General features: G+C 35.0%; 2 protein-coding genes across 2 annotated transcripts in view; both read right to left on the reverse strand.

Moving 5' to 3' along the window:
- LOC110264480 lies at nucleotides 1,685–3,996 on the reverse strand. The gene is made up of 4 exons (XM_021106667.1): nucleotides 3,715–3,996; nucleotides 3,231–3,617; nucleotides 3,043–3,144; nucleotides 1,685–2,102 (listed from the first exon to the last, which is right to left on the reverse strand). Exons 2-4 carry the CDS (start codon nucleotides 3,300–3,302, stop codon nucleotides 1,914–1,916), a joined length of 363 nt encoding a protein of 120 aa, XP_020962326.1. The 5' UTR covers nucleotides 3,303–3,617; nucleotides 3,715–3,996; the 3' UTR covers nucleotides 1,685–1,913.
- The window catches only part of LOC110264875, a 44,805-nt gene continuing 30,839 nt past the window's right edge, over nucleotides 7,375–21,340 (reverse strand). Inside the window, exon 2 of the mRNA XM_021107366.1 lies at nucleotides 7,375–8,695. Coding sequence (XP_020963025.1) covers nucleotides 8,222–8,695 — 474 coding nt within the window. The 3' untranslated portion in view covers nucleotides 7,375–8,221. The remainder of the gene's footprint in view (nucleotides 8,696–21,340) is intronic.

The following is a 21,340-nucleotide window of genomic DNA, read 5'->3' on the forward strand; positions in this document are numbered from 1 at the left end:
TCCAATATACATCCAAAATATAAAGAGAAGATACCCAAAACACAAAACCAATCTTCTCTAATCAAAAGAGTGACTAATAACTTTATACATAGCGAACTAGTATAAAGCTCGCACGACGCGCGAGTTGTGTACGTAATCTATTTTATTGTATTTAGATATAACTTGTTTTCAAATAGATTAGTATATATTAATGAGAAAATTTAATTTACTTATTATGTAGATAACCTAATTAGTTATATTGATATAGAATTTGACTTTAAAAATTAATGTATAAAATCTGGCATAGTTATGTTGTTTAATATTTTAGTTAAAATTAATATATTTTTTATAATTTTTTTTATTTGGTAACCTTCAAAATATATTTTAACTAAATATATAAAAAAATTTGTAGATAAAATTAGTATTATGTATATTTGAAAGTAACTATGGACATAATTTCTGTTAATATATTAATAGACCATTACGTAAAGATATCAATTGTTAAATTAATATTGCGTCCAATTTATAAAAGAATGTTCTCATATTGGTGATAAATAAATTAGTTAAATTTTTTTAATAACATCAATTAGACATATTTTTTAATTGAACGTGAATATAACTTATTGATATTTCATAATTTCACTTTATATTCATGTTTAGTTAATAACAAAAGAGTTTATTAGTCCAATAAAAGAACTGAAATTCTTGTCACTCCCAATAAAAATATATGAACAAAAGTGGTCTAATGAACAACAACCCCTTTTTTTGAAATATACAATTGGTTTCTTTACTCATTAATCACTTATAAGTCTTACTGTACACAATATTTTTTTTATTTCAATTTGAATCTGAATTAAGCCATTGTACCCCCACTTCCGGGTCTTGCCATGCGTCCCTTGCGGGTCCCGCAGTTAGGTCGATGATGTCGACATCCGCCGCTGAGCTCCGTTCTCCCCTCCTTTGAGCGCTGCTTTTCGGCATGGCTGCGGTGACCTGGGACCCAGCACCCACGGTCCTCGTCCTAGGCTCCCCTCCCGTCCTGAAGTACTTGTTCAGGTACTCGTCAACCTGGCCGAGTGCTTTCCTAAGGTCATCAGTGAATACGTCCACCTAAGAGTGCTCTTTCTCGAGAAACTGGGAAAGCAAAGACAGATCTGGGTCAGACCGAAGTGGGGGATGGCCAATCTAAGGGCAAATAGAGTATGCATGCAGATAGACGATGATCATATATACCTCAAGCAGTCTCACAATGTTCCTGTTCAGTGCATCCATCGTGGCGTTCACCTTCAACAGAGCCGCCGCCACCAATCCGTCCTACAAACAAGTGTGACACTAGTCAATACAGGTCAGTGAGGAGACATAAATGTTTACCTTATACGGGGTTATTCAACTCCGCATACCTCCAAAGCTGGTTTCTTTTCTGCCTCCTCTTCCATTGAGCACGTCTTTCGGTTGATTACCGCGCAGGAAGTGTGTTGGTGGAGTGATGCTTACCTTATCAGGCACGTTGATAGGTCACGTTTTATTCCACATATATACTGAAAATGCGCACGAAGAGGTGGAAACGTTTGCTTTCTGGCCGATCTAGGTGGGTCTCTAATGTGATCTAGGTGGGATCTTTCTTGGGAAAATTGAGTTGTGTCGTTTGAGTGTGCTAGACCTTTGACAGCATTAGGTGAGATATAACACTAAGTACCAAAACTAATACTCAATATCATAATATCATATTAATGTTCTTTTTTGTATAGTGCTATATGAATCACACATAAACTCATCAAAGTCTTGAGCATTAATCAAGTGAAGTAGGATTGTTATCACTTTGAACTATAGGCAACCTTCCATCCAATAGTTGCTCAAGTATTCTTGCTATATGATCTACCTTTTTCTTCAAATCTTTCACCTCTATTTTAGAGTCTTCATATTTTTTCTGCACATTAAAGCTTTGTTTGGAGATCAGAAAATATGAATGAATTAGGACCCCATAACTGTGTAGGTGTCACGCCAGCCCCATAACCACGAACTCGTCCATGTCGTTCAGATCCAAATACTTCTACCATCACCTCATGTTCATTCATCTCTAATGTTCCTTCATTTATTTGAGATGATAATTCCTTAAGTAAATCCTAAATGGGATCAAATCAACCTAATAAAATCAATAAAAATATATGTAAACATAAATATAAAATGCTTACTGTAAAAATTAATGCCTAATTAATTCAATTTTTTCATTGCATAACAGAACTTTTCAAGACTTCATAGTCCATTTAAACACTTTTTCCCTAAATGTTGAATTTCATAAATATCGACATTCACCAGAACATTTCAACATCAAAATTCATTTTGACTGGGTAGTGAGAATCCTCTTAAATTATACACTGGTCCTGCATTACAGACTAACAATGATTTTTTTTTTGTCGGGGGAATGTTAAAGAATTGAACTATTCACCATAAATAAACCAATTAGCAACATTAAGTGCCAGACAGACACTCGAATTAAGTGTTTTATATCCTATGAATGAGGACAGTAAACAATTAAACATTCAAAATCACTACTACTTCCCAAATCAAAACAAAACACTTAACATGTATCCCATTCATACAATTATCATAAAACTAAATTGATAGACCCAGATACTCATGAATCCCAACAAATAGAGTGAATAAAAATAAAATAAAAAATAAAGAAAAATACTTCTTTATAACTACCACTTAATGCCATAAAAAGTTTCTCACATAAGTTATAATAATATAAATCTCTTTCACATTCAGTACAACTGAAGCTAAAACCAAAATCAGAAGCTTCTTTAACAAGCAGAAAATTTAACATATATAAACTAAGGACAAAACAAATACAACTTTTCAAGACTTTCACAATAAAATCTGAAGCAGAAACAGCTCCTAAGATACTAGTACTTCCGATAAAGCACAACTAATTTTTTAATGATTCTATCTTTTGTAGAAATTATTTAAACAATTACACAAGTTATCAAAGAAGGAAGAAATAATTTTGAGAAGTTATCAAAGTAATAAACAAAACTCACAACATGTGATAACATATCTTACAAGTTTTTCTTGAGTTTCTTCATTGCAAGCTTGTCCATTAGCACGGGTATGCGTAAGCTCCCAAAAGCGAAGATGGTCAATTTCTTGTCCTGTTTGCTCAAACTGTAGCCACAAATAACATATCTTATAAATATAGTAACTAATAAATATCTTTAAATTAAGTCTATAAATTAGTAAAATTTAGATACTGCCTCTTCAGCTCTTTGTTGGGCTCCCTTAGCACCAGTGGTATGGATAATACTATTTGCAGCTCGACTCATCTTGTTTTGTTGACTTATTTTCTAATAATTAACAAAATATGTCATAACATGTGATAAAAGAGGCTAGTTAAATCTAAGTCAATTAACAATTATTATGTCATGTGAAGTACAAACCTGCTAGCCTTTATCAATCCAAAGATTCACAAGGTAATCCCAATCCTCTTTTTCCATTTCCAATGGTATATTGGCTCGAGCAATTTCAGGGTTATCATAAGGTTCAAAATACCTTTTCTTTAGTAGATGTCGATAACTCCGGTAAGAAGAATTCATTTGATCCCATACTAAATGCTTTCGACCTTCAACTTTGAAGTATGTCTTAAGAGAACATAACATATACTATTAGTTTGAGTTCATAGACATAAAAATAAAAAAAAAATAAGTGAAAACATAATAAGGAGAACATGAATATTACCAAAACTAGGTCAAACATCTTTATTTTGTTCTCTATTTTGATATCAGCCCATTCTTTAACCTTTAGTGGTGCATTCTTCACTTCACGAACTAGAACAGTACATCTTGATTTGAACAACTTTGTATTTGGACCAACTGGCCTATTCATTCTCCAGTTTATGTCAAGTCTTTTTCCAGCTAGTAACTTTGCTAACTCAAGATTGCGTGTAGGTCCTCTCACTTTTTTTTTTCGGTGCAACAAAAGCTGTTTAAATCAGTGCGATAATAGGAGCAAGATGTTATTTTTTCAGGCATATATTAGTCTTTGATAAATCAGACATTAAGTCCAAGTTGGCACAACATGTTAAATTCTAGTCTATACATTGTTCAATACAAGGAATTTATTTAGACAACAACTGGAGAAAATACAAAGAAAACAGTGGATTTTAATTTAGAGGACAAAAAAATAACTAGTATAGGAAAAGGACAAAAGAAGCATACATTATACATAGACTAGATGGCATAAGCAGGGTTCCTAGTTAGCCAGATATATAATAATATACTAGTGTATAAGACTCACCTCTGTAGCTTAGAATTTAGTGGGGAAAATAATAATAAAGAGCTTGTCTTTGTCACACCCTGCACTGCACTGCACGCACCCACCCCTGACCTATGCCCCTGGCCCCTCCTTTAGTTTTTAATTACTGCCTTTCTCTTCTCTTCTCACACCCTATCACCCTTTAAATCTATATGGTATACCATTAATATTTTTCTGATTGTAGTCACTAGCTTCAAAGTTTATGGTATAGCATTAATGTTAGAAAGAAGACATACAAATAAAATTAGTCATGCTATTAATATTTTTATGTTAGAAAACTAAATCCACCATATAATAAATATCCAAAAGAGACTAATGAAATTAAAGAATGCTAAAGAATATATCGGATTCGAATTCTTTTTCATCCACTATATTATCATTAGAAAGGGAGTCAAATTGTCTTCTAAGTTGTGAGTGACTTGATGAACTTGCTTTTTTTCCATGCACTCCATCATTATTAGAAAGGGAGTCAAATGTCCTTCTAACTTGTGAGTGACTTGATGAACTTGCTTTTTTTCCATGCACTCCCTCATCATTAGAAAGGGAGTCAAATGTCCTTCTAACTTGTTAGTGACTTGATAAACTTGCTTTTTTTCCATGCACTCTATTATTATTAGAAAGAAAATCAGCTTGTTGTAAGTGACTTGATCGAGCTAAATTTCCTCTAGATACAAGACTCTAAATCCCTTTATTTCTTCTAGCAGTAACACTATTAACAAGCTTTGAGGCCTTTGGCTAAATCAACAAATCATATTCATTATTAAAACTAACAACGGCACATCGAAAAATTTCAATAAAAATTTTAAATAGAAACATTAAAATCCTAAAAACATAACTGCAATTAATTTCTATTAGAAAAGGTTTCAAGTAGAAAAAGAAAATCTATCTATTACTCTATTTATTCATCAAACATATCATCAGCCACTTCCTCCTCCTCCTCCTCTTCTAAAGGCATACTAAAATAGTCACGTGGTGTTACTTTTATAACACATTGCCAATTGGAGTTACAAATATCGTCAACATAGAATACTTGCTCAGATTGACATGCCATAACAAATACTTCTTTTGTTTTCAAAGTGCGACCTTTATTTACCAGGATGACACCATATTCATTTACTTTCACTCCTCTACCATAATTGTCCATATCCCACCATAAGCATTTGAATATTACAACTTTTTTATCATTCATATATGATAACTCCACAATATTCTCAATGACTCCATAATACTCCTTTCCACAATTTAGCTTTACCATAACTCCGCTACTTTGAATTTTTCTATGATTCTTACAATCTTTTGTGTGGAAGATAAAACCGTTTGCTTTGTATCCTTTATAGCATATGGCTTCTCTTGCTGGACCTCTTGCTAAATATAAAAGTTGATGGGTTACTTGTTCATCTTTTTCGTTGTACAAAGATGTAACCTGATTTGAAAAAGAAAAGATATAGTTAAAAAAAAATTCTTACATGACTTTAAAAAGTAGTATGTAACCTGATTAAAAAGTAGTATGTAATATTTCATCCATATTTAGGACTTACATGACTTTCAAACTAATCTGAAAATTCTTGATCATGTCGTTTTTGAACATTTCTTGGGTTCTCTTTTTCTAATATTTTTTTATGTTTGCTGCATTTATAAAGGCCAATAAGTTTCAAGCAATACTTCTAAAATAAAAGCTAAATATTATCCAAATACAACTATGCTTACCATATGAAAGAAGTAACTTGATCACAGTTCTTCAAAATATAAAGATGGGATTGCTTTATTTCTTCTAGACTCAATCTTCTTGTCACTTTACAATTCTTGTAGGTCTTCCATTTTGCTTGAAAATTGGTAATACTTTATCCTTTGTTTCAACTTTATAACCATGAGTTATTGCGCCATCCCAATTTCTTCCAATTCGATTATGCTTTGTTTCAATACCATTAAAGTATCTTGAGCAAAATAATAAGCATTCATTTGCAAGATATCCTTCAGCAATTAAACCTTCTGGATGAGTTCGATTACGACATAAGCTTTTAAGCTACATAAATAGCTTTGTTCAAAAAGGGACAATATATAAGTAAAGGAATTTATTGAACATTTTATCTAAAAAATTACATGATAAAATAATATTTACCTCTCAATAGGATACATCCATCGATAATGGACCGGTCCTGCAGTCTTCGCCTCACTTGCCAAATGGATAGGTAAATGGATCATGACATCAAAAAATGAAGGCAGAAATATCATTTCCAGCTTGCAAAGTGTGATAATGATTTGTTCTTCAATCTTTTCAAGATTTTTCACTGTTAGAACTTTTGAGCATAACTCCTTGAAAAAACTGCAAAGTCCTATTAATGCACTATGCACATCATGTGATGAGAAAAGACCCCGTAAAATAATCGAAAGGAAGCACTCTAGAAGAACATGACAATCATGAGTCTTTAAGCCATAAATCTTTTTCTCTTTTAGGTTAATACATCTCCTAATATTTGAAGAATATCCATCTGGTACTTTGACATTTTGCAAAAATTCACACAAACTCCTTCTTTCTTTATTATTCAATTTATAAATAGCATCAGGTAATGACAACACCTTTTCTCCCTCTCTAATAGGATGCAAATCTTTCTTTATGCCTAACTCTTTCATATCCAAACGAGAATTTAAATTGTTTTTTGTTTTTCCTGGAATATCCATCAATTTCCCAAGAACATTGTCACATATATTCTTCTCTATGTGCATGACATCTAAATTATGATGCAACAATAAAGTCCTCTAATATGGCAATTCAAAGAAGATGCTTTTTTTCAACCATGGATGGGAACTTACCATTTCTTTTCCTACTGCACTTCTCTTCCTTTTTTTAATATCTTTATGATTACTAACTACTAACCCTTCTAAGCTAAAAACTTGTTGAAGAATATCATCACTAGAGAGTTGCTTGGGAAGACGCCTAAGTTCTTTTGTGCCATCAAACAATTCTTTTTCACGTCGCCATCTATGTCTAATTGGCAAGAAGCGTCGATGACCTAGGAAGCAAAATTTTTTTCCATTAGTAAGAAACTTAGATTGAGTCTCAACATTACAAGTGGGGTAACGAAGTGCCCCTCTCGTATTCCATCCAGATAGATCTCCATATGCTGGAAAGTCATTTACTGTCCATAATATAGCTGCACGCATTTTGAAATTTTTTTTCATATGCATCAAAGGTATCAACTCCTATATTCCATAATTCTTTTAATTCTTCAATTAAAGGCCTTAGATATGTATCTATTGCCTTTCCTAGAGATTTTGAACCCGGTATAAGCAATGATAACATCAGATAAGAATCCTTCATGTATTTCCAAGGTGGCAAGTTATATGGTATAAGTACCACAGGCCAAATACTATATTTAGTACTCATATTTTCAAAGGGGTTAAACCCATCACTTGCTAATCCAAGCCTTACATTTCTAGGTTCATCAGAAAAGGACTTATGTAACTCATCAAATGATTTCCATGCTTCTGAGTCAGTTGGATAACGTAAATACCCATCATCAATTCGCTTTGCATCATGCCATATCATATCAAATGCTGTCTTCGTTGACATATATAACCTTTTAAGCCTTGGAGTTATTCGAAAGTAACGGAGAACATTTATAGGAATTTTTTTTATCTTTCCATCTTTCTCCTCAAACTTTCACCTTGAAGCACCACAATGATCACAAGTTTCTTTCTTATCATGATCTTTCCAGAATAGCATACAATCATTAATACAAGCATCTATTTTCTCATAATCCAAGCCAAGATCTCGAATAATCTTCCTAGCTTCATAGTAAGATGCCGGTAGTTGTACCCCTTTTGGAAAGGAACCATTCAATAACTCAAGTAACATAGAAAATGATTTATTACTCCATCCACCAAGACATTTAATATGGAATAATCTCATAAAAAATGAGAGCTTTGAAAATTACGTACATCCTGGATATAGTTCTTTCTCAGAATCATCCAAAAGTTTGTAAAACTTTGCTGCATCTTCATTAGGTTCTTCTACATGCTCTTCATAAGGTTCTCCTATATCCTCTTCTATATGCTCTTCATTAGGTTCTTCAATATCCTCTTCTATATCCCAAACTCCAAAATGATCCCTTAACATATTTTTCATGTCATCTTTATCCATATAATCATCCTCACTATCAAATGAACTTGAATAGGGTGACTCATCTTGTAGCGATTCTCCATGGTGGTAACAAATTGTATAATTTCTCACTATGCCATGACTTAGAAGATCAAAATCTACTTGCTCACGAGATTTTCTAAGGCAATTATTGCATTTAAAACACGAACAATATATCTTATCATCCTTTTTATGACTAAAGGTAAAATCTAAGAACTCCTTGACACCTCTCCTATATTGTAAAAGGGCTCTATTCTTAATTTGCATCTGGTGCACGAAATTGTGATCTCAATAGTGCCAAAAAACTTGGTACGCACGTTCATAATCTCAATTCTTCTTCACAACTTTGCACAACTAACCAGCAAGTGCACTGGGTCGTCCAAGTAATAAACCTTACATGAGTAAGGGTCGATCCCACGGAGATTGTCGTCTTGAAGCAAGCTATGGTCATCTTGTAAATCTCAGTAAGGCAGATTCAAATGGTGATGGGGTTTTAGTAATTAAAATATAAATAACATATAAAATAAGATAGAGATACTTATGTAATTCATTGGTAGGAGTTTTAGATAAGCGTATGGAGATGCTTTGTTCCTTCTGAATCTCTGCTTTTCTACTGCCTTCATCCAATCATTCATATTCCTTTCCATGGAAAGCTATATGTTGGGTATCACCGTCGTCAATGGCTACCTCCCGTCCTCTCAGTGAAAATGGTCCAAATGCGTTGTCATCGCACGGCTAATCATCTGTCGGTTCTCACTCATGTTGAAATAGGATTCGTTGATCATTTTGCGTCTGTCACTATGCCCAGCACTCGCGAGTTTGAAGCTCGTCACAGTCATCCTATCCCAGATCCTACTCGGAATACCACAGACAAGGTTTAGACTTTTCGGATCTCAAGAATTCTGCCAATAATTCTAGCTTATACCACGAAGACTCCGATCCTTCGGAATGGAGGCTAAGAGATATACGCTCAATCTAAGGTAGAATGGAAGTGGTTGTCAGGCACGCGTTCATAGGTTGAGGATAGTGATGAGTGTCACGGATCATCACATTCATCATGTTGAAGTGCAAGCAAATATCTTAGAATAGGAATAAGCTTGAATTGAATAAGAAAACAATAGTACTTTGCATTAATACTCGAGGAACAGCAGAGCTCCACACCTTAATCTATGGTGTGTAGAAACTCCACCGTTGAAAATACATAAGTGATGAAGGTCCAGGCATGGCCGAATGGCCAGCCCCCCATAAAAGTCTAAGATAGCATAAAACTTATCAAAGATCGGTCAAAAGATGTGAAATAAATCACTAAAAGTAGTTTTTATACTAAACTAGTAGCTAGGGTTACAGAAAATAAGTAAATGATGCAGAAATTCACTTCCGGGGCCCACTTGGTGTGTGCTTGGGCTGAGCATTGAAGCTTTCATGTGTAGAGACTTCTTTTGGAGTTAAACGCCAGGTTGTAGCCTGTTTCTATCGTTTAGCTCTGATTTGCAACCTGTTTCTGGCGTTTAACTTCAGAATAAGGCAGGAAGTTGGCGTTTGAACGCCAGTTTGCATCGTCAACACTTGGGAAAAATATAGACTATTATATATTGCTGGAAAGCCCTGGATGTCTGCTTTCCAACGCATTTGAGAGCGCGCCTATTGGGTTTCTGTAACTCCAGAAAATCCATTTCGAGTGCAGGGAGGTCAGAATCCAACAGCATCTGCAGTTCTTCTTCAGCCTCTGAATCAGATTTTTGCTCAAGTCCCTCAATTTCAGCCAGAAAATACTTGAAATCATAGAAAAACACACAAACTCATAGTAAAGTCCAGAAATATGATTTTTATTTAAAAACTAATAAAAATGTACTAAAAACTAACTAAATCATACTAAAAACTACTTAAAAACAATGCCAAAAAGCGTATAAATTATCCGCTCATCACAACACCAAACTTAAATTGTTGCTTGTCCCCAAGCAACTGAAAATCAATTAAGATAAAAAGAAGAGAATATACTATTAAATTCCAAAATATCAATGAAACTTAGCTCCAATCAGATGAGCGGGACTAGTAGCTTTTTGCCTCTGAACAGTTTTGGCATCTCACTTTATCCTTTTAAGTTTAGAATGATTGGCATCTATAGAAACTCAGAATTTAGATAGTGTTATTGATTCTCCTAGTTCAGTATATTGATTCTTGAACACATCTACTTGATGAGTCTTGGCCGTGGCCCTAAGCACTTTGTTTTCCAGTATTACCACCGGATACATAAATGCCACAAACACATAACTGAGTGAACCTTTTCAGATTGTGACTCAGCTTTGCTAGAGTCCCCAGTTATAGGTGTCCAAGGTTCTTAAGCACACTCTTTTGCTTTGGATCATGACTTTAACCGCTCAGTCTCAAGCTTTTCACTTGACACCTTCACGGTACAAGCACATGGTTAGGGACATCTTGGTTTAGTCGCTTAGGCCAGGATTTTATTCCTTTGGGCCCTCTTATCCACTGATGCTCAAAGCCTTGGATCCTTTTTACCCTTGTCTTTTAGTTTAAAGAGTTACTGGCTCTTTGCTCTTGCCTTTTGGTTTAAAGAGCTATTGGCTTTTTCTGCTTGCTTTTTCTTTTTCTTTCTTTTTTTTTCTGCAAGCTTTTGTATTCACTGCTTTTTCTTGCTTCAAGAATCAATTTTATGATTTTTCAGATCATCAATAACATTTCTCCTTTTTTTTATCATTCTTTCAAGAGCCAACAATTTTAACATTCATAAATAACAAATTCAAAAATATGCACTGTTCAAGCATTCATTCAGAAAACAAAAAGTATTGCCACCACATCAAGATAATTAAACTAATCTCAAAGATGAATTTGAAATTCATGTACTTCTTGTTCATTTGTTTTTAGAACATTTTTCATTTAAGAGAGGTGATGGATTCATAGGACATTCATAGCTTTAAGACATAGTTTCTAGACACTAATGATCATGTAGTAAAGACACAAACATAAATAAAGCATAGAGAATGAAAACAGAAAAAATAAATAGACAAGGAGATTAAGGAACAGGTCCACCTTAGTGAGGGTGGCGTCTTCTCCCTCTTGAAGAACCAATGGTGCTCTTGAGCTCCTCTATGTCTCTTCCTTGCCTTTGTTGCTCCTCCCTCATAGCTCTTTGATCTTCTCTAATCTCATGGAGAATGACGGAGTGCTCTTGGTGCTCCACCCTTAGTCGTCCCATGTTGGAACTTAATTCTCCTAGGGAGGTGTTAATTTTCTCCCAATAGTTTTGTGGAGGAAAGTGCATCCCTTGAGGCATCTCATGGATTTTATGATGCTCTTGTTGAGGTCCATGAGTGGGCTCTCTTGTTTGCTCCATCCTTTTCTTAGTGATGGGCTTGTGAGATGAATCTCTCCATCTCCCATGACTTGGAGGTGGAAGCAATTGCCTTCCCTTTCCTCTTTTTAGAGGTTTTTCCGGCCCTAGGTGCCATAAATGGTTATGAAAAAACAAAAAATCAATGATTTTACCACACCAAACATGAAGTGTTTGCTCGTCCCCGAGAAAAGAAGAAAGAATGAAGGAGAAGAAGAAGAAAATGGAGAAGATGGAGGGAGAGGAAAATTCGGCCAATGGGGTATAAGGGGTTTGGGATGTGTGAGATTGAAGGAGTGATGAGGGGTATATATAGGAGTGGGGGGATGTTTAGTTCGTGTATTTGGGGTTTGGGTTTGGGAGGGAAAAAGAGGTTTAAATTTGAAGGTAGGTGGTGTTTTGTGGAAAAGTGAATGAGGTAATTGGTGAAGGGTATTTGGGAAAGAGGGTTATGGAAAGGTGTGAAGAGGAGAGAAGAAGAGGTGGGGTAGGTGGGGATCCTGTGGGGTCCACAGATCCTGAGGGGTCAAGGACTTAGCATCCCTGCTCCATTTAGGCGTGCAAAATGCCCTTAGAGTGTAATTCTGGCGTTAAACGCCAGGTTGCTACTTGTTTCTGGCGTTTAACGCCAGCTTTTCTCCCTTTCTTGGTGTTTAACGCCAACTTGATGCTCTGTTTTGGCATTAAATGCCAGTCTGGTGCCTGTTTCTGGTGTTAAATGCCCAGAATGGTGCCAGACTGGGCGTTTAATGCCCATTCTGCTACTCTTACTGGCGTTTAAACGCCAGTAAGCTCTTCCTCCAGGGTGTGCTATTTTTCATTATGTTTTTCATTCTGTTTTTTATTTTTCAGTTGTTTTTGTGATTTCACATGATCATCAACCTAAAGAAAACATAAAATAGCAATGGAAAATAAATAGAAATAATTAAATAACATTGGGTTACCTCCCAACAAGCGCTTCTTTAATGTCAATAGCTTGACAGTGAGCTCTCATGGATTCTCACAGATAATCAGAGCATGGTTGGGGCCTCTCAACACCAAACTTAGAGTTTGGTTGTGGCCTCCCAACACCAAACTTAGAGTTTGAATGTGGGGGTTTTGTTTGACTCTGTATTGAGAGAAGCTTTTCATGCTTCCTCTCCATGGTTACAGGAGGAGAACCTTGAGTCTTAAATACAAGGTAGTCTTCATTCAACTGAAGGGCCAACTCTTCTCTGTCAACATCAATCACAGCGTTTGCTGTGGCTAGGAAGGGTCTACCAAGGATGATGGATTCATCCTCATCCTTCCTAGTGTCTAGGATTATGAAATCAGTAGGGATGTAAAGGCCTTCAACCTTCACAAGCACATCCTCTACTAGTCCATAAGCCTGTTTCATTGATTTGTCTGCCATCGCTAGTGAGATTCTTGCAGTTTGTACCTCAAAGATTCTCAGTTTCTCCATTACAGAGAGTGGCATGAGGTTTATCCCTGACGCCAGGTCACATAGAGCCTTCTCAAAGGTCATGGTGCCTATGGTACAAGTTATGAAGAATTTTTCGGGATCTGGTTTCTTCTGAGGTAATGTTTGCCTCACTAATGCACTTAGTTCATTGGTGAACAAGGGGGGGTTCATCCTCCCAAGTCTCATTACCAAATAACTTGGCATTCAGCTTCATGATTGCTCCTAGATACTTAGCAACTTTCTCTTCAGTGATGTCTTCATCCTCTTCAGAGGAAGAATATTCATCCGAGCTCATGAATGGCAGAAGTAAGTTTAATGGAATCTCTATGGTCTCTGTATGAGCCTCAGATTCCTTTGGTTCCTTAAAGGGAAACTCCTTTCTATCCAGAGGACGTCCCATGAGGCTTTTCTCATTGGGACTCACGTCCTCCTCACTCTCTCCAGGTTTGGCCATATTGGTCATGGTTATGGCCTTGCACTCTCTCTTGGGGTTTTCTTCTGTATTGCTTGGGAGAGTACTGGGAGGAGTTTCAGTAATCTTCTTACTCAGCTGATCCACCTGTGCCTCCAAATTTCTAATGGAGGACCTTGTTTCATTCATGAAACTTAGTATGGTCTTGGATAGATCAGAGACTATGGCTGCCAAGCCAAAAAGGCTCCATTCAGAATTCTCTGTCTGTTGCTGAGAAGATGATGGAAAAGGCTTGCTATTGCTAAACCTATTTCTTCCACCATTATTATTGAAGCCTTGTTGGGGCTTCTGTTGGTCCTTCCATAAGAAATTTGGATGATTTCTTGATGAGCGGATAATTTATACGCTTTTTGGCATTATTTTTAGTATGTTTTTAGTATGATTTAGTTAGTTTTTTATTATATTTTTATTATTTTCTAATTAAAAATCACATTTCTAGACTTTACTATGAGTTTCTGTGTTTTTTTGTTTATTTCAGATATTTTCTGGCTGAAATTGAGGGACTTGAGCAAAAATCTGATTCAGAGGCTGACAAAGGACTGCTGATGCTGTTGGATTCTGACCTCCCTGCACTCGAAATAGATTTTCTGGAGCTACAGAATACCAAATGGCACGCTCTCAATTGCGTTGGAAAGTACACATCCAGGGCTTTCCAGCAATATATAATAGTCCATACTTTGCCTGTATTTCGACGACACAAATTGGCGTTGAACGCCAGCTCTCTACACAATTCTGGAGTCAAACGCCAGAAACACGTTGCAAAGTGGAGTTAAACACCCAAACTGGCACCAAAGCTAGTGTTTAACTCCAAGAAAAGTCTTTACACGTTTAAAGCTCATGCTCAGCCCAAGCACACACCAAGTGGGCCCCAAAAGTAGATTTCTACATCATTTACTCATTTCTGTAAACCCTAGTAACTAGTTTAGTATACATAGAACTTTTTACTGGTCCTTTTAAAACATCTTACGCATTCTTAGTTTATCTTTGGATCATATTGATTAGGGGTGGGCATGGTTTAGATTTTTAAAAATCCAAACTGGATCCACTTCAGAACCAGTTTTATGGTTCATAAAACCAAACTGGAACTGGATTGAAGAGAGAAACCGGTTTTAAACCGGTTTGAAAGAACAAAAACCGATTTTAAACCGGTTTTAGAATTTAAATCCGGTTTTACTTATAAACCGATTTTAAATCCAGTTTTTTAATATCCAAATCTAAAATCCAGTTTTTTTTTTTGAAAATCCAGTTTTAAAACCTGATTTTTTAACAAAAAATCCAGTTTTAAAACCAGTTTTTGAAAATCCAGTTTTAAAACCAGTTTTTTCAACCAAAAATCCAGTTTTAAAACTAGTTTTAAAAAATCTAATTTCCAAACCAGCTTTTTTAACAAAATATCCACTTTTAAAACTAATTTTTAGAAATTCAATTTTCAAACCATAATATTTTTAAAAGTAAAATTAATAATAAAGTCATTTCAAACCAAAACTTTGCAAAGATGAAGTGGAATCACAAATATAAAGAAACAAAACTTCTATACAAAGCCTAATACAGGGAGGGGCACATATCAAGAAATGAGTACATATAAAGTGGCATTTGCCATTGATACATAACTTCCTTTACGCAAACTATTTATGGCTTCTAGCTGAAACATAAATCGATGTGCTCAAGGAAACAATTGTTGGAAATACATGAGCTCCTATCTAATGATGGATTTCCAAAAGCAATATTGGAAATATCCTCAACAAACATATGAGCTCATATTCAATCTCTTCATGAAATGCCTTCCTCGGAGACAGTCAAGAGCATTAACAACTATAAAAATACATAACTGGATAATTCAATTGACATGAATAAATAAAAAGATTGATTAGACCAACCCACACTTTATCATCATCAGTGAACACTTCCTCCTCAAGAGTTTTGGTTCAGGAAATTAAATTCTACTGAAACAAAATTGATTTAGAAACTCAAATATGTAAAATGAAAAAATGTAAGAGAAACCCACCTTTTCTTCTCCTTTGGAGGCAGAAATCAAAATCCAGGAAACAGGGGAAAGATTGAAACTTCAATCAAAACCAACCAAAATTTGAAACTACCATTGACCAAACCACAAACTAATTTTTGGAGTATTTGAGATTCTCAGTTTCAAAATAAAAACCATATTCCCAATATTGACCTAAACTCTTGGGAGTCTCCACCATTTACATCATTTAGAAGCATCAGTTCATAACACTAACGACCTAAACAAGCATGAAACTGAGAGTAATTTTGGAAGCATAGTTCTTGAACGCAAGCAAATAACCAAATTGAATGACAAATTATTACCTGAGCAGTAAGATTTTGGACAAGCAGACGATGATCAAACGGCAGGTGAACACTAGAGGGAAGAGCCAACACGGTGCTTGCTCTGGTGCCGGCTGCGGCAGAGACCAAGAGGGAAGAGCCGAAGAGAGAAGACCGACAAGGACACGGTTGTGTGTGAAACTGGATTGTGGACTGGATTCACTGATTAGGGTTTTTTTATTTTGGATTTTAATTTGGATATGGATTTGGATCTGGATTTAAACTTGTTTAAATGGTTTGGATTTGAAAACCAAATTATAAAAAGGATCCAATTTGGTTTGGATTTTTTTTTATTAAAAACTGGTTTTTTTTTAAATGGTTTGGATTGGATGTGGTTTAAAATCCAAAATGTGGATTTTTTTGCCCACCCCTAATATTGATCACGTCTAGGGGGCTGGCCTGTCGGCCATGCCTGGACCTTGTTCTTATGTATTTTCAACGGTAGAGTTTCTACACTCCATAGATTAAGGTGTAGAGCTCTGCTGTACCTCGAGTATTAATGCAATTACTACTATTTTCTATTCAGTTCAGCTTATTCCTATTCTAAGATATTCATTCGCACCCAAGAACATGATGAATGTGATGATTATGTGACGCTCATCACCATTCTCACCTATGAACGCGTGCCTGACAACCACTTCCGTTCTACATGCAAACAAGGCTTGAATGAGTATCTTAGCCTCCTGATCGTGAGATCAGAGTCTTCGTGGTATAAGTTAGAACCCATGGATGCCCATTCCCGAGATCCGGAAAGTCTAAACCTTGTCCGTGGTATTCCGAGTAGGATCTGGGAAGGGATGGCTGTGACGAGCTTCAAACTCGCGAGTACTGGGCATAGTGACAGACGCAAAAGGATAGTAAATCCTATTCCAGTATGATCGAGAACCGACAGATGATTAGCCGTGCTGTGACAGAGCATTTGGACCATTTTCACTGAGAGGACGGGATGTAGCCATTGACAACGGTGATGCCCAACATACAACTTGCCATGGAAAGGAGTAAGAAGGATTGGATGAAGACAGTAGGAAAGCAGAGAGACAAAAGGGACAAAGCATCTCCATACGCTTATCTGAAATTCTTACCAATGAATTACATAAGTATCTCTATCTTTATTTTACGTTTTATTTATATTTTAATTAATAAAACTCCATAACCATTTGAATCTGCCTGACTGAGATTTACAAGATGACCATAGCTTGCTTCAAGTCGACAATCTCCATGGGATCGACCCTTACTCACGTAAGGTTTATTACTTGGACGACCCAGTGCACTTGCTGGTTAGTTGTGCGAAATTGTGACAAAGAATTAAGATTATAAACGTGCGTATTGAGTTTTCAGCGCCGTTACCAAAGAAGATGGACCGTCATGATTTCTGCGCACCAAGTTTTTGGCGCCGTTGCCGGGGATTGTTCGAGTTTGGACAACTGACGGTTTATCTTGTTGCTCATATTAGGTAATTTTATTTTATTTTTAAGCTTTTTATTTCTTATTTTCGAAAAACACAAAAAAAATTTTTTTCTTTTTCGTTTTTCACAAAGTAATTTTCGAAAAATAAAAAAAAGTTAATAAAATCATAAAACCAAAAAAAATTTTTTTGATGTTTCTTGTTTGAGTCTAGTGTCAATTTTTAAGTTTGGTGTCAATTGCATGTTTTTATGTTTCTTGCATTTTTCGAAAATTCATGCATTGCACTCTTCATGATCTTCAAGTTGTTCTTGATGAATCTTCTTGTTTGATCTTCATATTTTCTTGTTTTGTGTCTTTTGTTATTTTTCATATGCATTTTTGCATTCATAGTGTCTAAGCATTGAAAAGTTCTAAGTTTGGTGTCTTGCAAGTTTTTCTTTTCTTAAAAATTTTCAAAATAAGTCTTGATGTTCATCTTGATCTTCAAAGTATTCTTGGTGTTCATCTTGACATTCATAGTGTTCTTGCATAATTTTCTTGTTTTGATTCATAATTTTTATGTTTTGCATTGATTTTGTGTTTTTCTCTTTCTTCATTAAAAATTCAAAAATAAAAAAAATATCTTTCCCTTTTTTATCTCATAATTTTCGAAAATTTGACTTGACCTTTTCAAAACTTTTTAAAATTTAATTGTTTCTTATGAGTCAAATCAAATTTTCAATTTGAAAATCTTATCTTTTTCAAATCTTTTTCAAAAATCAAATCTTTTTCAATTTTTCCTTTATGTTTTCGAAAATTTCAAAATAATTTTCAAAATCTTTTTCTTATCTTTTTTTCATAATTTCAAATCTTTACTAACAATTAATGCGATTGATTCAAAAATATTAAGTTTGTTACTTGCCTAGTAAGAAGATTCAATCTTTAAATTTTAAAATCATATCTTTTTGTTTCTTTGTTAGTCAAGTAATCAACTTTAGTTTTCAAAATCAAATCTTTTTAAATTTCTTTTTCAAATCTTTTTCAAAATAAAATTCAATCACATCTTTTTCAAAAATCAATTTCAAATCTTTTCTAACTTCTTATCTTTTCAAAATTTGATTTTTAAATCCTTTTCAATTAATCTTATCTTTTTGTTTAATTCTTATCTTTTCAAAACTATCTAACTAATTCTCTCTTTCTAATTTTCGGAAATCCCTTCCCTCTTTTTCAAAATTCCTTTTTTTAATTAACTAATTATTTTAAATTTTAATTTAATTTAATTTCAATTTTAATTTTCGAATTTTAACTTTAAATTTTATTTTTATTTAAATTTTCGAATTCTTCTCTTCCTAATCTCCTTCTATTTATTTATTCATCTACTAACACTTCTCTTCCACCCAAAATTCGAACCCCTTCTTCTCCTCTGTGTTCGAATTCTTCTCTTCTTCATTCCTTTTCTTCTTTTCTTCTACTCACACAAAGGAATCTCTATACTGTGGTAAAGAGGATCCTTATTATTATTTTCTGTTCCCTTCTTTTTCATATGAGCAGGAGCAAGGACAAGAACATTCTTGTTGAAGTAGATCATGAACCTGAAAGGACTCTGAAGAGGAAACTAAGAGAAGCTAAATTACAACAATCCAGAGACAACCTTACAGAAATTTTCGAAAAGGAAAAGGAGATGGCAGCTGAAAATAATAATAATGCAAGGAAGATGCTTGGTGACTTTACTGCACCAAATTCCAATTTACATGGAAGAAGTATCTCAATCCCTACCATTGGAGCAAACAATTTTGAGCTTGAACCTCAATTAGTTTCTCTGATGCAACAAAACTGCAAGTTTTATGGACTTCCATCTGAAGATCCTTTTCAATTCTTAACTGAATTCTTGCAGATTTGTGATACTGTTAAGACCAATGGGGTTGATCCCGAGGTCTACATGCTCATGCTTTTCCCATTTGCTGCAAGAGACAGAGCTAGAATATGGTTGGACTCTCAACCTAAAGATAGCCTGAACTCTTAGGATAAGCTGGTCACGGCTTTCTTAGCCAAGTTCTTTCCTCCTCAAAAGCTTAGTAAGCTTAGATTGGATGTTCAAACCTTTAGACAAAAAGAAGGTGAATCCCTCTATGAAGCTTGGGAGAGATACAAGGAACTGACCAAAAAGTGTCCTTCTGACATGCTTTCAGAATGGACCATCCTGGACATATTCTATGATGGTCTGTCTGAATTAGTTAAGATGTCATTGGACACTTCTGTAGGTAGATCCATTCACCTAAAGAAAATGCCTGCAGAAGCTCAAGAACTCATAGACATGGTTGCAAATAACCAGTTTATGTACATGATGAGCGGATATTTTATACGCTTTTTGGGGATAATTTCATATAGTTTAGAGTATGTTTTAGTTAGTTTTTAGTCTATTTCTAGTAGTTTTTAGGAAAAATTTATATTTCTGGACTTTACTATGAGTTGTGTGTTTTTCTGTAATTTCAGGTATTTTTCTGGCTGAAATTGAAGGAGCTGAGCAAAAATCTGATTCAGGCTGAAAAAGGACTGCTGATGCTGTTGGATTCTGACCTCCCTGCACTCAAAGTGGATTTTCTGGAGCTACAGAACTTGAAATGGCGCGCTTCCAATTGCGTTGGAAATTAGACATCCAGGGCTTTCCAGCAATGTATAATAGTCCATACTTTGCACAAGAATAGACGACGTAAACTGGCGTTTAACGCCAGTCCTCTGCCCAATTCTGGCATCCAGCGCCAGAAAAGGATCAAAAACTGGAGTTGAACGCCCAAACTGGCACAAAAACTGGCGTTCAACTCCACAAATGGCCTCTGCACGTGAGTGATCCACCAACACACAGCTTGCCATAGGGGGACGTGCGTGCGTGAATCAGAAGACAGAGGAAAGCAGAGATTCAGAAGACAAAGCATCTCCAAAACTCCAACATATTCTCCATTATTGCACAACAAGTAACTTTTAATTTATGCTCTACTGGTTATTCACAATTCAACTGATAAACATAATTGACTTCCTGACTAAGATTTACAAGATAACCATAGATTGCTTCAAACCAACAATCTCTGTGGGATTCGACCCTTACTCACGTAAGGTATTACTTGGACGACCCAGTGCACTTGCTAGTCATGTGTGCGAAATTGTAAGAGAGTAATAATTTCGTGCACCAAGTTTTTGGCGCCGTTGCCGGGGATTGTTCGTGTTTGAACAACTGACGGATTATTTTGTTGCTTAGATTAGGAAAAAAATCTTTCCTTTTTTTTTTTTAGTTTAGAGTCTTTTATTATTTATCCCTTGTTAAAATACTTTAAACTTATAGCTCAGTTATTTAGAACGTGGTGTTTATGTTCATGATAATTGGCTATCATATTTTTTTTAAAAAAAAAAAAACCTTTTTCAAAAATAATCTTTCTTAAAATTTCATCCTAAGGTCCCATAACTCATTTGGCTAGAGCGTTAATCTGTGTTCTTGGTAATTGGGTTAGAATCTTTTATACTCTTTTCAAAACCTTCTTTTTCAAAAAATATTTTTTCTATTAAATCTTGTGCCAAACTTTAAGTTTGGTGTTTTCTTGTTGATTTCCCTTTGATTTTCGAAAATTTTGGTTTGGTTTTAAAAAAAATTTTAAGTTTGGTGTTCTTCCTTCATGTTCTTGTGTTCTTGTGAGTCTTCAAAGTGTTCTTGAGTTTCCTTGTGTCTTGATCTTAAAATTTTTAGGTTTGGTGTTCCTTGGTGTTTTCCCTCCAAAATTTTCAAAAACAAGGAGCATTAGATCTAAAAATTTTAAATCTTGTACTATCTTATTGTTTTTCTCTCTCCTCACTAGATTCAAAAATATCTTCTCATCTTATCTTTTTCAAAATATCTTTTCTAACTTCCTAACTTCTTATCTTTTCAAA

Source organism: Arachis ipaensis, chromosome B07, assembly GCF_000816755.2.
Source record: "Arachis ipaensis cultivar K30076 chromosome B07, Araip1.1, whole genome shotgun sequence".
NCBI classification, from domain to species: domain Eukaryota; kingdom Viridiplantae; phylum Streptophyta; class Magnoliopsida; order Fabales; family Fabaceae; genus Arachis; species Arachis ipaensis.

What these genes read in the sequence shown, in the direction of transcription:
- LOC110264480 (XM_021106667.1), bottom strand. Translation starts at nt 3,302, where the DNA reads ATGAGTCGAGCTGCAAATAGTATTATCCATACCACTGGTGCTAAGGGA. An exon ending in AACAAAGAGCTGAAGAGGCA is followed by an intron (nt 3,145 to 3,230) that starts GTATCTAAATTT and finishes TTGTGGCTACAG; the next exon opens with TTTGAGCAAACAGGACAAGA. An exon ending in AAGAAACTCAAGAAAAACTT is followed by an intron (nt 2,103 to 3,042) that starts GTAAGATATGTT and finishes GATCCCATTTAG; the next exon opens with GATTTACTTAAGGAATTATC.